Source organism: Prionailurus bengalensis, chromosome B1 (genome assembly GCF_016509475.1).
Source record: "Prionailurus bengalensis isolate Pbe53 chromosome B1, Fcat_Pben_1.1_paternal_pri, whole genome shotgun sequence".
NCBI classification, from domain to species: Eukaryota; Metazoa; Chordata; class Mammalia; order Carnivora; family Felidae; genus Prionailurus; species Prionailurus bengalensis.
This window is the reverse complement of record NC_057344.1, coordinates 190,536,955-190,553,957: the sequence shown is the minus strand read 5'-3', so window position 1 is coordinate 190,553,957 and position 17,003 is coordinate 190,536,955. Positions and strand designations below refer to the sequence as shown.

General features: G+C 37.3%; 1 protein-coding gene across 14 annotated transcripts in view; it reads left to right on the top strand.

Moving 5' to 3' along the window:
• The window catches only part of SLIT2 (slit guidance ligand 2), a 374,605-nt gene that overhangs the window by 13,064 nt on the left and 344,538 nt on the right, over nt 1–17,003 (top strand). For all 14 annotated transcript variants that reach the window (XM_043553720.1, XM_043553678.1, XM_043553701.1 and 11 more), the window contains exon 4: nt 3,411–3,482. In XM_043553720.1, the coding sequence (XP_043409655.1) occupies nt 3,411–3,482 (72 nt within the window). The remainder of the gene's footprint in view (nt 1–3,410; nt 3,483–17,003) is intronic.

Sequence of the window (17,003 nt, the reverse complement as noted above, 5' to 3'; positions counted from 1 at the left end):
GATCCTGCTTGGGATTCTCTCTCTCTTTCTCTGCCCTTCTCTCTCTCTCTCTCTCTCTCTCTCTCTCTCTGGCTCTGGCTCTCTATGTCTCAAAATAAATAAACATTAAAAAAAAAAAAAGACACTGCCTACACCCAATCTGAAATATCTTCTTTCTCACAATATCTGATATTATTTAAACATATCAAATTCCTTCTAACTTCTAGATGATGTTGAGTATGGCAGTGGGAGAGAGGTTGATGGGAGGGGAAGGACATAATTGCTTTATAGGGCACATGAAAGCAAGGTTGGTGGTGGGGCTTTGGTTAGTTGGAAAGTGGCATAAAAACTAAGACAGGATCCTCAGGAAGCATCCCAGGGGAATAGTTGGCCGAATATAAAATGCATATGCTAGAGCGTCGCTGAAGTATATCAAAATGCAAGAAGACAAGTGTGTTCTCATTTAGCATTTCCTAAAAATCCACTGAGTGCCAGAGAGGAAGGGAAAGAATACAAAGATGTGGTCTTTGTACTCGAAGAGCTTACAGCCTACTGGGAAACAGACCAGTATGTGATGAAATACAACGTCAAGGACTCTTATTTATTAAATGCCATGAGGGTATGGGGACACAGACAAGGGAGGAACTACCTCTCTGTAGGGGGATCAGGGAAGCTTCACAGAAGTTGTAAGAAAGTACCCTCAGAATAGGGAAAGCTCTCCAAACAGCTGGGGCTTTGCAGGGACCGGAGGCTTGAAGGAGCATACTGGTTATGGCCGGTGAATCCTGGAGGATGTTTATTAGTCCAGTGGTTTGGATGAGATTGCTATAGCCCATCTCTGCCATTTTAGAAATGGAGATTGTCTCCTTGAATAATGGGAGTCTTTCCAAGAGCGGTCGCTTCCCTAGAAAAATTCTAATTGCCACTATTGTGAATATTTGTTGTCTGTTTCTTGAGAGAAAAATATAACAAGGTCATAGTTAAGTTTTATTTTATGAAAATTGTATAATAGTAGACTCTGGAAGTCATCCTCCCTCAGAAATACTCCTTCCTTTCTCCATTCCCAGCAGACAAAAATAAATAAGTAAAAGCTTTTGGTTTCACTTTAAATTTAACCTTGTTATATGCTTTATTTATAAAAATTAGCATAAGTGGAAAGAAATTCCACCCTTTCACCACTAATTTTACCATTTTCCCCCTAATCGTCTTGGCATACTTTTTTACAAGTGTGCGTTTTATTAAGAGCCTAGAATGTTTCTGTAGATAATCAGCTTCTTCCTAATGTGAGTTTATGTAACAAAAGTTACAGTCTTCATCATTACCTCATGGCATTTTGGAGTTTGAAGAAGTTCTGAAGTTCAGCTGGTATAATTTTTCACCTAATGCGGGAGTTCTTTTGATTACGTCCTTTGCCGGAAAAAGAAAAAAATACACACTGCCTCTGCTTGGATGAAAGTGGAATCAGAAGTTGAGTTTCTCAAGGCAGATCATTCCATTTCTTCTAATTCTTGGAAATTCACTAATTCTTAGAAAGGTCTTCCTTATAATATACTCTCTTTTTTTTTTTTTTTTTTTTCAACGTTTATTTATTTTGGGGACAGAGAGAGACAGAGCATGAACGGGGGAGGGGCAGAGAGAGAGGGAGACACAGAATCGGAAACAGGCTCCAGGCTCTGAGCCATCAGCCCAGAGCCCGACGCGGGGCTCGAACTCACGGACCGCGAGATCGTGACCTGGCTGAAGTCGGACGCCTAACCGACTGCGCCACCCAGGCGCCCCCTCTCTTTTTTTTTTAACATTTATTTATTTTTGAGACAGAGAGAGGCAGAGCATGAACGGGGGAGGGTCAGAGAGAGAGGGAGACACAGAATCTGAAACAGGCTCCAGGCTCTGAGCAGTCAGTGCAGAGCCCGACGCGGGGCTCGAACTCACATACCATGAGATCGTGACCTGAGCCGAAGTCGGACGCTTAACCAACTAAGCCACCCAGGCGCCCCTATAATATACTCTCTTAAGAAATGCATTCACTAGTGCCAGTTCTGCCCTCTGGAGATTAAATATAATTTTGCTGCTACCAGATGGCCATTTAAATATGTCAAGATTGATAGGTAGATAAATAGGTAAATAAATAAAAAAATAAATAAGTCAAGATTGGCATGCTTTCTTTTCCTGTCCTTTTGACATTTATATTTAATACTCAAGTTTCTTCAAAGTGTCGTTAGTTTTCTGGACCTCCTTACTCTCCTGTAGGGCAATAGAAATTTATAAATCTTTTTTTTTTTTTGCAACTTGTAAATCATTTAAATGTACATTTTGCATCAGCTTTCATGTAATTTAAATTTGGGAAAAGCAGGAGCGCCTGGGTGGCTCAGTCAGTTGAGTGTCCGACTTTGGCTCAGGTCATGACCTCATGGTTTGTGAGTTCGAGCCCCGCATTAGGCCCTGTGCTGACAGCTCAGAGCTTGGAGCCTGCTTTGGATTCTGTGTCTCCCTCTCTCTCTGCCCCCTCCTCTGCTCATGCTCTGTCTCTCCTTCTCTCAAAAATAAATAAACATTTAAAAAAATTTTTTTTAAATAAATTTGGGAAAAGCAGAGATGTGAACATTTATTTTTACTGAAACATTAACGTGTCCACGTGAGATGAATGGGATTGAGATCTTAGTACATCAGCATCAGGATCTACCTAGCCTTCAGGAAGTGTGCACAGTCCAGAAGAACTTAGTTACATAGCATCAGGGCTTAATTGAGTTAGAGTTGCAGTCAAATTTTTTTCTAAACTCTAAAGTTACATTCATATCAGGTAAACATGTAAAAAAGCACGATCTAAACATTTTTAGCCACTACTATTAGTTCTGTTTCAGCCTTATTTTCAGTTAAGGGTCAAGAACTGTGGATTTAGGTTTGGACTTGGCCGTTTTCTTCTGCTTTCGCCCATAGGGACAAATCATGCTGACATTTCCTCACATTTTTTTTTCCCCACAGCTAAACAAAATGCTAACAAAATTGAAATTTCCATTTCCCCACAATGCCTTGGCTAAAAATTTAGGTCATCTGGGACAGTGCATGAATTATCTTAGGGCACCGTTTACTGTGGTGTTTGCATTGTATCTCGCATTCACCTAACCTAGACAGCAGAGTCCTAGGCAAGAAATCCTTTCTCGTTGTGTATATTCTGGATGACTGATGTTGCACAGGATGTGAGGTTAGGGTTTAGGTGCCGGTAATCATCTGAGTAAGCATAATGGAAAATTGCTTTAAAGAGTCAGGTAACAAAAGGTGTAACCAACTTTTGATTTGCAATGCTTGAATTCTTTTGAATGTCATTTCTTCCTTTCCTGAAATACAGGATGAGGCACGACACTACCAAATCACAGACTCATTGTTGGGTATTTTCTGTGTAACATACGCTTTGTTTTTGTTTTTCTCAAAAGGCGTTTGAACAGAAATCACCTTCAGCTGTTTCCTGAGTTGCTGTTTCTTGGGACTTCGAAGCTCTACAGGCTGTAAGTAGACAGAAATAGTTATTGTTGCTTTGGGTAGTACCTTGTATTTTAATAAATGTATTTTGGATCTGTTTCCTTGTGCTTTCCTGGAATCTATTCACTGATAGATTAATGGATTAAAAGCTTGCTTGTTTTTTCTTCTTATGGAAGTTTATGATTGGTTTCCCAGTGGTTCCTGTTGTTCTATTTGGTTAGCATTTAGTGGTTCATGTATGTGTCACTGTAATTGTAGTTTTCCTTTTTGGTTATGTGGTGAGGAGGAGATTTACCTTACTTTTTTATGGAAACTTTTGATTAAGTTCTGAAGGGAAAATTTGCCACTATACTTCCTCTGAAGAGGAAGTTGGCGGTGTTTTGTTATAAAGTTAGGGTTCTTAATGTCAGCTTTCTCGACATTGTTTCTGTGCTGGAGTCGTGTTTATTAGTCTGGAAATATTATTATAAGGTATTTAAAGAGGGCTGTAAATTTCCTCTTAAATGTTCCTTTTAAGGCCAGAATTCCAAACTCTGCAATAGGAATGACCGTAAACGTTTCCTCACAAATATGTCATAGACTGTTAACGGAAGTGCTCCTTTGGAAAGAACATAATGTGAGTTTTAGGCAGAATCAGGTTTTCCTCCTTGGAATGCTTGTACACTGACCTAATAAGTAATAGTGAAAACACATTTTTGAAAGCTTTTAAAATTAGATTTTCAGCCATATGAGTGACTTTGTGCAGATGGGAGATAAGCAACAAATTGTTGGAAAAACAAATAACGATGATTATTGATGTTCATGGATGTCATGAAAGAAATTGGGGATATATAGAAGAAATTCTTCGGCACGCCTTCCACCTGGATGGTAGGGGACGTCCCGTAGGTTCCTGTTTGTGGGGGGAAGTGAGCGGATTCCTTTTTTCCGAACTTGGCTTTGTCGTAGCCTATGAGTTCAATAGTGTTGTTATCAATTCTACAAGTAGGAAGTCTAGCAACACTGCCCTCGAGCCCTCCCTGCACTGTGGCCACGGTCTCTGTTCAGTCCTCCTGGTGCCTTAGCTCACTACAGAGAGAGCTGGCTCAGTGGGCAGATGTGCAGCCAAACGAACACACTGCATCTCCCCTCTAGAGTCTCACTTCCCTGGTACTGGTCCTCTGAGGACAGCCAAAGTCGCCTGGCAGGATTTCTCCTTTTCCTTGGGTTCCCTGCCAGCTAATTAGCTCCATTTAAGTAAATTTAAAAAAAAGGAAAAAAAATTTTTCAAAGAAACTTGAAAATAGACTTTTAAATAAGAATTCTTTATGGACTAGTTTGACCAAGGAGATAGAATATTGAACATTGTAAAGATGCTAAGTTGATACTGATGTAGAAATATTTGTGCTTAGTTTCTAAGAAGGGCCACAGAGAGGGTTTTAGTTGTGATTCTGCTTTCTGCGTTTAGCTTTGGTGATGGAGGAGACTGGAGAATGGACTTCTGGTATACGATGAGGGATATGAAACCACCACTTTGCTAATAGTGCCCATGCAAAAGCAATTCACACCAGTCTAGGAAATTTTCCATTTTCTATGTAGCTGTGAAAATATAATTTAAATGAATGACTGTCATCTACGATTTAAAATATTAAGCGAAAGAGGGGAAAATTAACTTCAACACTACCTCAGAGAAACAAGAATGTTTGAATTTTAGTCTGGAAGTACTTGGTTTACTTTTCTTAGGAGGCTTCAGGTAGTTTAATCCAGCGCAGAGTCTTCTATTAGTAAATTCTATTCCGTGGAACAGTTTTCTGTCTTAGACAATATCACATAGTGGACCAATGTATTTTTCTCTTATATTTTGTTATGACCTTATGACTTTAGGAAGCTGCTGTGTGAAAAGAGACCTGAAATCCTGAAGAAGTAAAATTAAAGAAACAGAACCCATAAAACTCTGAGGCAGTATTTTTTAGTTAATTAAAAGCATGTAAAAATATGAGAAAATGGACAGCTAGAAAATACAGCTCAGAGTTGTGATGTACCTGTTCGGCTCAAATGATTTCTTCTGGGAAGTTTGGGGAGATAAAACTTTATTTCTTAGGATTAGTTGCAAGAGGGGCTTGAATGCTTTGATGTTCCTGAAATTAGAGATTGATGGCATAATGCTTAATATTCGTTGGGATTTACCGACTGACATAAACACTAAATACACGTAGAAACAGTGGTGTAATTTTTTTCTTCACCCTCACACCGGGAATCTTCCTTTGAATGAAGGTACTATTTGTCCCACCCGAATTCGATATAGTGGATTGTTACCAATGGTATTTCTCTTGAGAGGGTAAGTTATAAGCTACATGTGACCACTTTTTTTTTATGATGGTAATCATTAATTGGAGTAAACAACCAGCATTAAATATCTTTAATAAATAAAGAACCAAAAGCTTGTGAGTCTGACTGCCTGGCCAGTGTAATTTCCAAGAGGGAAGGATTCAAGCTCAGAGTTTCTTCATGTAATACAGGTGCCTAGTAGTTCACCCGAAACAAATGTTCCAACAGATGGAAAAATGTGCCCAGATCGACAGACAAAAATCTCCTTTAAAACATTCATTGAAAAATGAATCTTTCACAAGAAGGATCAGTGACAGAACAAAGGATACAGGGTTTCTGACTAATAGCAGAGAGTATATGTTGGGACAGGGAAGGTATTAGCCTGGTCTTTGCATATACATATTAAGCAATCCATAATTGCCCTACTATATAATGTGGTAGAGACCTACACATCTAGAATTCATGAAGGAAACACATTTATAATTTATTCTCTCTTTAAGTTGTTGCATCATTCTAATTAGTATCTCCATTTCTTTTTCTCACTTACTGTATTTGTTATTTAATACTTTTATTTAATGCTTTTTTATCCCAGTATATAACTAATGAAGAAGTTCACTAGTTTAATGTGTAGTTCACTCTACTCACGTCTGATTTTTATCATTAGGATTTAAGCTAGTCTGATGTACTGGACATTATGCAGATTTTCTTTGCACTTTTGTAATGAAAAATCACCATTTGACTCTTGGCGGAAAATGAGATGCCAGGTGAAGAAGCACACATGCTTTTTTTGGACTCTAAATGCAATATAAAAGAAAAAGAGGGTACGCTGTATATGAATTATGATTCGACACGGTTGGTTGCTGCTAGCGGCCAAATATGCTTTTCCTTTGCTGTCTGCTCCAATTTCTCTTTGGACGGGTTGAGAGAGCACTACATGTTCAAGTCAAGATGTTTGCTCAGAAATAGTAGTACAGTTGCAGCTGTGTTTGTTGGAGCAGGAGACTAGTTTAAATAGCATTACCATTTATCCAGTCCATTAACAGAACTCTGTAAAATAATACCAACTCTGCATAAACTACAGGACAGTGTAATAAAATTACAAGCACTTGTTGACAGATGGAAAGTGTAAGTAAAGGGAAAGTAAAGGGCCCTAGGTTGGAGGTTAAAAGAGACAGCATATAGTTTCCTTAACTTGCGTAGATACGCCATTCTAGCCTCTTGCTTCTCCCCCCAAACTGGTGTCGCCTCTTTACTATCAATTTAAGAGTGGAGAAAATTATTTTTGGAGCAATCTGGAGCTGATTAACTGAGATTTTTAGTCACTTTTGAAATGGGCGATCGTGATTGATTGAAATTTATGAGTGGCATTTATATATATGAGTAGCATATACAAAACTTCCTGATAAATGTAACCTTAAAAGTGATTTACCAGTGAGTGATTCACACTTTTCAACTTGAGTTTTCAACTACTAATCCAGGCTCATTAGAAAGGAATTTCATTGGTAGTACTGCGGTCGAGCATTTGGTTATAAATATTTGTTTTGTGGTTTTCAGTTTATTTCTTTGAGTATTATTATATTTACCCAGACTTCTAACATAAACTTAAGTATCCAAGGCACATGGCAGAAACTCATTTTTCACTTGTATCTACTGAAACAAAACAAAACTAACAAATGAAATTAAATACATAAGTCCCAGTGATTCATTTTCTCTACTTCTTTGAATAAGACCTTTTTATTTCTGGTTCACAAGTAGCATTTATTATTCCCCAATGAGCTTTGGAGCCTCTAAATTATCTAACATTATAAATAGTATTTTTAAACTCAAGGACTTTTTTATGGCCTAATGACTACTTACCTGAGACAAATAGATTTTGACCGCTTAATTTGGTTGGTCAGGTCACAGTTCATTTACTGTCAGATAGGATCTCAGAGGCTCAAAATGTTTTTGATAATAATAATCAGGGCTTTTGTTTAGAAGAAAACTTAATTTTTGTTTTATTAAGGTAAAAATTAATTTGCGAAGTACAATGCATATACAGTGAAGCTATCTTTATTTTCCTTTCTTCTTGACCCACAGAAGGACCTTTACCATTTGTTTTTGTTTTTGAGTAGTTGTAAGAGTAACATACCCTCATATTAGAAAGGTTTGGGCAATTCAGAAAATAGAAAAGAGGAAATAGAAATTATTCATTACCTTGCCATCCAGACATAATCACTAGTAAACTTGTCAGTTATTATTAACCTAGTTTACTTTTTCTGTGATTATGCATATAAATGCTGATATACATTTATTACAAAAACATGTTTTGTTTTGTTTTGTTTTTTTATGTCCCCAGGGTCTAGTATGAGGCTTGACCTTTAGAAACCTCTCAGTAAGTGTTTGATGTATTGAGTTAAATCTCCGTCGGGTTCAGGGTCTGTAACGTGAATGAGCAAACAGTAATGCTGGGAAGGCATTATGAATAATAGAGAGCCAAATTAAATTTAAAGGGTAACTTGGCTAATTAAATGTTTAGTCCCCTTAGGTCTTCTAAACATTGGAGGGTTTGGGTAGACACAGTAAAATAAAAATAACCCATTTTTCACATAAGCAAAATATCCGTTAATTTAATATAATACCGCATTTCTATAAAACTATATAATTTAATCTCATAGGATTCTTGTATTCAAGGATAAAAACAAGAGCGCCACAGCGGAGCTTGTATCAAAATTCCTCTTGAATTAATTCCTGCCGGCTCTGATTAAAGTGTGGGCTCCTCGAGGTGTCAGGTGCCATAGTTTCCTGCTCCCTTTCACTCTTGGCCTGTTTGGCCCCTGCCACAATAAATCCCACAGTGGTTGTGCAGGAATTGCAGGTTGCAGTTGCTACGGTTACCGTCGTCCAGCCAGACCCACATCATTACTCATCTAGTGAGCTGCCATGATGGCTACCGCTGCTCTCCATTGCCCAGGCTGCCGAAGGGCTTCGTGTCCAGACGATAAAAGTTCCTCGGGTGTGGTGTGTCTGCCTTACCATTTGGTGCAAAGATACACTATTTGTATTGCTCATGCTCATACTTTGTGAAGGGGAGCGGGTTGACTCTTGATCTTTGAAAACTAAGAACCAATAAGTGAGATAAAACTTAGAACTGTCAGTGGTTAAAACACCAAGTCCCTTATTATTTATTCAGTAACTTATTAATGACCTATCATTATTGCACCCAAGGGACTCTGCTCTTGTCACTTAGAGAATAGAGATCTACAAGGAACATTTCATTTAAAAAATTAAAAAAAAATTACTATTGGGGCACCTGGGTGGCTCAGGTGTTTGAGCATTTGTATCTTGATTTTGGCTCAGGTCATGATCTCATGGTCATGAGTTCAAACCCTGTGTCAGGGCTCAATGCTTAAGATTCTCTCTGTCTGCCCCTCCCCTGCTAGTGCGCACGCTCTCTCTCTCAAAATAAAATAAAAATAAAAAAATAGATTACTAATTATGTAACCTAAGGTAGATAGACAAAAGACTTGATACACGGGTATCTGAACACACTTCAGAATAGCCATTACCACTTGACATGAAGAAAAGAGGCAAGCCATGGAGTAGGACTTACTTTTGATTTTGATTTAAAATCAACACGTAATTGGGGGTGCCCGGGTAGCTCAGTCGGTTGAGAGTCTGACTTCGGCTCAGGTCATGATCTCATGGTTGACGAGTTCGAGCCCTGCATTGGGCTCTGTGCTGACAGCTCAGTGCCTGGAGCCTGTTTCAGATTCTGTGTCTCCCTCTCTCTCTCTGCCCCTCCCCTGCTCACTCTCTGTCTCTCTCTGTCTCAAAAATAAAATAAACATTAACAAAAATTAAAATCAGTATGTAATCCTATTATTTAGAAGTTATAAATGTAGTGAGGATTAACATTGTACTTGAGATTTTTGCCATGCCCACGCCTCACGTTGATAGTTTTATTTCAAAGAGATTACAAGTAAAAGCTGTTGCTTAAGAAAGTCAGAAATTAGTAGGTTTCTGTTGTTGCTAACCCACAGAATATACTCTGAATGTGAAGTCTACAGCGTAATTAATTGCATCAACTAGAAGAATCTTTTCTGTTCAAGTGTACTTGTTTAAATAGTTGCTTTCCCAAATGCAAATGTTTTTATCTGCACCAAGAAGTACTCACAGTAGGGCAACTTGAATTTGGAGATACTGTTGTAGATACTGGGGAGAGAAACCAGGGTAACACTGTGGCCCCAGGTAATAGGTGGTATATGTGGGCCTCCACCATGGTTAATATCTGACCTGTAATACGTAAATTAAAACTTAGTTCATCAAAAGGGATTGTGTTTGTTGAAACATGAATTTAAGTGTATGTTTTTCATGTGAAAAAGACATTTTTCAATACACATTATCAGGGAATATTCTAAAATTTGGTGACAAATTATGAAATTGCCACTGTTTGGTGACTGAAGTTTACATAAATAATTCCAAGAATAAGTGTCCATAGGATTCTGGTTCTATTTAGCTAATTTTAGTTTATTGACATATGTTTTAAGACCCTGAAATCAATTAACTTATAGCATAAGAGAAGGGGCATATAACACTAGTGTTTAAAACCTACTCAGCTCTGCTATCTTTGGAAATCAGGTGACACCCTGGAGTCAAGTTTCCTTATCTGTAAAATGGGAATGATCATATTTTCCTCCTGGGGATATTTCCAGTCACATTATAGATTCTGTATTCAGAAGAACATTGGAGGGCGCCTGGGTGGCTCAGTCAGTTAAGTGTCTGACTCTCAGTTTCGGCTCAGGTCATGATCTCATGTTTTCATGGGTTCGAGCCCTGCGTTGGGTTCTGCACTGACAATGCAGAGCCTGCTTGAGATTCTTTCCCTCCCTCTCTCTACCCCTCCTCCTGCTCATGCTGTCTCTCTCCCTCTCAAAATAAATAAATAAATAAATAAATAAATAAATAAAACTTAAAAAAAATTATTAAAAAAAAAAGAACATGACCAACTTTCCAGTATGGTAGAAATTGTATTACATGATTATTGTCTCGTCCTTGCAAAATAGGATGAAAAAAAAAAAATAGTCACACAGATGTCTTTGCAACCTGCCTACAGTCAGAAAATCTCCTTGTTCTGTTTCACCTCTGTCTTGCAATTTTTCTCGGTGTAATAACACAGACATAAGCATAGCCACATTATTTTTTTTCATCACTAAAAATTAACATAAAATATGCATCGTTTTATTTCTCCTTACTTGGCCACACAAGATGCATTAAGGCCAGAATGTTCTTAATGAGATCTCTTACCCTATCCCAGTTGATGATTCATGTAGTTTTAAAATTCCTATATAAGATGAATTAGCTGTAGAAACAGAGACTGTGACTTAGAAGCTGTGTTACGCCTGCATATTTGGGTTGTTGTCTTAATGATGTGTTTTTCCTAAATAAATAAAGGAAAAATATGAATTAGTTTGAAAATGCTGCGTTAACTCTTCAAACTATAGGTGAACTATTGTGAAAGTTATTCAGAAGATTGCATATGTTGCTAAAGAACATTTTTATTGCTAATTAAAATTTCAATCTTTAAAACCGTATAAGATAATTAACCCATTGATCTTGTAATATGCAAATATGATGTGATCTGTGGAACATTCTGTCATCTTTACATAAACTGCATATGTGATTGTAAGCGCATTTTTAGATTAAACATATGTCAAAATGCAGTGCAAATTGCAAATCGTTTAGCACTTTGGATTTAAACAATATTTGATAATGAAATAGATCTCAGCCCGAAGCTATTTTTGTTTTGTTCTGTTGTTATTATAACTCCAATACTTTTCATATGCACATAAGCTTTGCAGGCAGAGGGACCATGTGTATGTCCTCTTTTTGTTACCTGTTACCCATAGGCAAGGTAATCGCGGTCACTGAATTCTTCGTAAAAAGTTGAAAAATTGTGATAAATGTTTGATAAATTGTGATTGATGTAAGAAACTTCAGGCAGGAGTTTTTCTTTCTTTTTTTCTCTGAAAAACTAAATTCTAGAGAGGGAAGCAATGAAAAGTAAAAAGGCCTGTTGGTGCGATACCCATGGTGTAGGGTACGGCATGGCTGTGTGAAATATTATTAAGGGAACATCTGTGCCTCTTGAAATCTCCCCCAAATGAATGTGTACAGCTAAGTATGGCAACTTGATTTAAGTGTTTAAAAAAAGGTCTTAAAGAAAAGAGAAATAAATACGTCTGGAAACAGAATGGGAAAAGATAGCTTTGCCCCGTCATGATAGGTTTCTTCTACTAGTGAAAGATTAAAGCTTGAAGTATGTGAATAGCTGAGAACAGCACAGAGAAAGGTTGATTGCTTCCCCTCCAACAGTTCCAATTGATTGAAAAAAGCCTAATTTAAAGTTCTGTTTGTTCTATGTCTTAAACCATCAGAATTCTCTTTTAGGACCGGAGGAATGCTCCGGAGGAAAAAGAATCCAAGGATAAAAAGTCATTGCAAGCCAACAATTGTTCCTAATCCTCACAAAATGCTGGAGAAATTAAATTTATTCTTTATTGCTCAAAGTGTTACCTAGGTCACTGGGCGATGGGAAAATTGGACTGGAAGTCGAGTAGGCGCAAGCTTTGTTTTGTGTCTAGATGCTTAACCTTAGACACGACAAGGCGTCTTAGAGTGTGGTGGGAACTTGGTTCAGAGCGTTAACACCAAGACTTTTATTACCCCGGATTTATAATAGGCTGTGCTGTCAGGAGATGAAAATGTTGTGTTTACATTGCAGTGTTAAATGATCATTTAATTAACACCTAAGGAAAAAAAAACTTGTGAAATTCTTAGCAGCTTTTATTGTTGGTTTCCTGGGAGGTTTTAATATCCAAGTTTCATTGAGATTTCTTTTTGTAAGTAGAGACACAAAAGACATTATAAACTTTTTAAGGAGGATAAACAGTTTAACCTTGACCCTTTTTTTCCTAAAATATTAATTTAAATTACATTTTAAATCTGGCGTGCTTATTTAAAAGGTTTCTACACTAATATATTAAAAATACATCTTAATTAAACACTGTATTTTTGTGTTAACATTTAAATATTTTTAAACTTACATTCTATCCTCCACTGTAAAACATTTTAAATTACCAATTAGTTTATCATAAGAAGTTTAAATATGCTTAGCATACTAATTACACATATTTTTATATCTTTTAAGCCACTGCTATGGTTACATTGTTGTAAGAATCTGGGTCAAAATATGTAATCATAGGTAAGCAAATTATATGGGGGAAAAGGCGCCTTATTATTATATTATCATCATGATTATCTAATTGGAGATAGTTACTATCGTATGATAAAAAAAGTTTACACATAGACAGTAGGATGAATGACGTCATTAGTATTAAATTCAGATGCACTTCATTAATTATGAGAAGATTATATGCTGTCTAATACCTTAATTTATTCTTGATCTTTTGTTTAAAAAAAGTTACCTAACGGGAATGGTCTTGAGGCAAATTGATAACATTTGGAAAATGCGATATGTACTGCCAAGGGCAGCTGTTCACTCAGTAACACTGTGTTTTGCTAAAAGTATTATTAGAATTTATATCTGTTAACTCCTTTCATTTTATCTGGATATGCAACTTCATATTCAAGTATATGAAAATTTAAAAAATATTTACTAAGTCATTTTCTGTTAAAGTAAAATCTCTCTTAATTTTTGCAGAAATAAGCATGCTGTTATAGTGTCATTTTTCTGAGGACACTGTTTTTGTTCATACGAAAACTAAAAATGTTTATGCCTTTTTGTAAAATTTAAATTCAAGTGCTTCAGGATAAAGCCCATTTTCTGTATTATTCATGGTAAAAGAGTGCAAGGAGGAATCAATGTTACTAAAATCTCTTAATAGAAAGCCCTGCTTGGACCCAAGAATTATATTCTCATTCACAAAATACTGCTGAACATAGTATAGGCACTTTCCACAATGTTATATGCTCTCCTTCTATCAAATTTCAGTTTTTATCCAAAATTGTCCTTTTTTTTTTTAACCCACTGATCTTTTTCTTCCCAAAGCTGCTTCTCTACCCAGAGTCTAATAACAAAAACCAACAGATAGGAATATTGCTTTAAATTTTATTTCCTTCACATAAGGATCCACTTTCAGATTGAGGTAGTTACAAAACCCAAAATGTTCCGAAGTTAAAAATTATGAAAGGGAGAGAAGTAACACATTTTGGTTATCTAACATATTGGATAGCTAGTATATTCTAAATTATATAGTTTATTATAGTAATTGCTATTCCAAGTCAACCAGGTAGTGTGTGTGTGTGTGTGTGTGTGTGTGTGTGTGTGTGTGTGTGTGTACATGCGTGTACCTGGGAAGTGGGGTTACTGAGAGAGAAACGTAAAAATTTTTTGAATGTTCAAAACGCTTGAAGAATACAAATTGAGGGGAATTTACAGGAAATTTCACTTGACATAGATAACTATGTTGCTTTTGTTCTAAACAAGTCAATGAGGGGCTCCTGGGTGGCTCAGTCAGTTAAGCATCAGATTTGCGCTCAGCCCATGGTCTCACTGTTCATGAGTTAGAGCCTCGCGTCAGGCTCTCTGCTGTCAGCCCAGAGCCTACTTCACATCTTCTGTTCCCCTATCTCTCTGCCCGTTCCCCACTGTCTCTGTCTCTCTCACTTGCTCATTCTCTCTCAAAAATTAATTAATTAATTTTTAAAAGTCAATGATGCACTCATACTGAGAAACTCAGTGTTAAGGTTTATACATTAGTAATTTGGAATCCCCGACTAGTAAATAAAAACAAAGATTCTAGGATTTATTGTAGGGAAAATCTCCAAGTTTGCCTCTTAACAAAGACAAATAACTGTTTTAAATATAAACAGTTATGCTGTAACTAATGTATTTGATAGTTATTCTATTGAAACCATTGCATATGAGGAGACTTGGGGATAGGATATCTAGAAATACTCTGTATCCTACTTTGCAGAGATTAGGTGAGTTAAAATTAACTTCCCAGGGTGCCAGAGTGGCTCAGTTGATTAAGCATCTGACTTTGGCTCAGGTCATGATCTCATGGTTTGTGGGTTTGAGCCCCGAGTCGGGATCTGTCCTGGCAGCTAGGAGCCTGTAGCCTACTTTGAATTCTGTGTCTTCTTTGCTCTCTGCCCCTCTCCCACTCAGCCTATCTCTCTCTCTCTCTCTCTCTCTCTCTCTCTCTCTCTCTCTCAAAAATGAATAACCATTGGGGTGCCTGGGTGGCTCATTCGGTTAAGTGGCCGACTTCGGCTCAGGTCATGATCTCGCGGTCCGTGAGTTCCAGCCCCGCGTTGGGCTCTGTGCTGAGAGCTCAGAGCCTGGAGCCTGCTTCTGTTTCGGTGTTTCCCTTTCTCTCTGCCCCTCCCCCATTCACGTTCTGTCTCTCTCTGCCTTTCAAAAATGAATAAATGTTAAAAAAAATAAACATTAAAAAATTAAAAACAAATTAACTTCCCTTTTGCATAAAACTCTCTTGCTTGCCTTTCAAGACCAATCATAATTGAGTTCTATATTACTTCTTTAACTTTTATCATTGCTATCAGAGAACAGCATATATTCATATGCTATTTCCCAGGCAAGCAGATTTTGCTGTCACTCCCCAGAAGTTGTCAGCACATTTCTTGCCTCCAACTTATAGTAGCATAGTTTACCTGCTTGCATAATAAGTCTCACCTCCTCCATCAAACCCTTGACAACTGCTTCAGTTAGTTATGTCCAAGTGGTCATTCATTGTAAGGTGGTGGTTATGAGTACAGACTGTTGCTTGATTGTGTAGAAGTGAATCACTTAATGTGTAGCCTTGAGAATGTCTTTTGTTACCTGTCCTGTGCATCAGTTTCCCCTTGTGTAAAAAAAAAAAAAGGATAATAATATAACTGACCTCCTGAAAGTTGTGTACGGAGTAAAGTATATACTAAATAAACCAAGCTTAGTATGATGCTTTACATGAAGTAAGTGCTGTGTATTTTATGTTATTTTCATTTTTGTTCTTATGATTAAAACAACCATTATTTTCTGTGTCCTACAACGTGCCATGGCATATTGTTCATTAATCATAACGTGTGTGTTAGCTTTGCAAAAGACCCCCGTCTCATATTTGTCTTGGTTTTACATACAGCATCTAGCCTAGTACAGGTTGCTTCATCAGTACTTTCCAACTGAATGCTTGATGGAAATTAAGCCTGAAAAAGACAAACAATAGCTTGCACTTGGAATGAAATATGCTGTGCTGTGAAGGGAACCCTAAATCAGAAGTCAGAAGCTATCCTTGTGTACATTTCTAGCTCTGTTGGTCACCACCAGCGGCAGATACTGAGCAAAGGTACCTGATCTCTTTTTTGAGGATATTTCTTTGCTCGTAAAAGTGTATGGTAAGTCAGGAAAGAGAGTGACCACATCTGGTAGTGTTCACCTCCCGTCACCAGAACTTAGCACAGGTTTCCTCGTCGCTAGGGGATGCTCAGACATAATTGAGGGAAGGGAAGGAGAGCGAAACTTTCACAATTGTTGTAGCTCTTTTTCAGAAATTTATAGGGAACTCTTCACAGGACTTGCAAGAATTATAATGGTGGAATTATTCATGGTAATAAACCAGGAATTAGATAATTATGTTGTGGATGAGTGGTTTGAAGATTGTTCTCTCCCCTATTAGCAATTTAAAAAATAAAGGCAGTTTCTTTTCTAGATAAATACAGCCTGTTATATTTTGCATGGCTTTGGTATTAAATGTGAATTGTTTGAAGGCTTAGTTTTAAAAAAAATGATTAAAGGAGATTTGATGGTTATGCATTATTAAGTGGTTATCCTGATACTTGATAATCCCTCAATCTGAAGGAAGTGGTGTACAACTGACGTAGTTTCAATAATCACCTGCCTCTCAAACATCACCGATGGTAGCGTGAAGAGATGAGTTAAAAATCAAACAAGGCAAATCAAAGGAGAATAATGGCATTGGTTGATGCAGGTTATGTTCATATTTGTGTTATCATCTTTTGATTGTAACAGGTTTGAGAGTAGGGACCATCATTTTCTATGATTCTCCCTAGTAAATGCATCGTGCGCCCCAGACAATTAATTTCCTTGACCTTTTGAGGAGAATAAAATGTGTAGAACCTGAATACCCCAAAGGCAACTGAAATCTGGAGTCTTTTTCCAAAAGGCGAGCTCACTTTCTGAGTTGGTGTGGTTTTCTTTCCCTGTCTTTAAGGGGAATGAA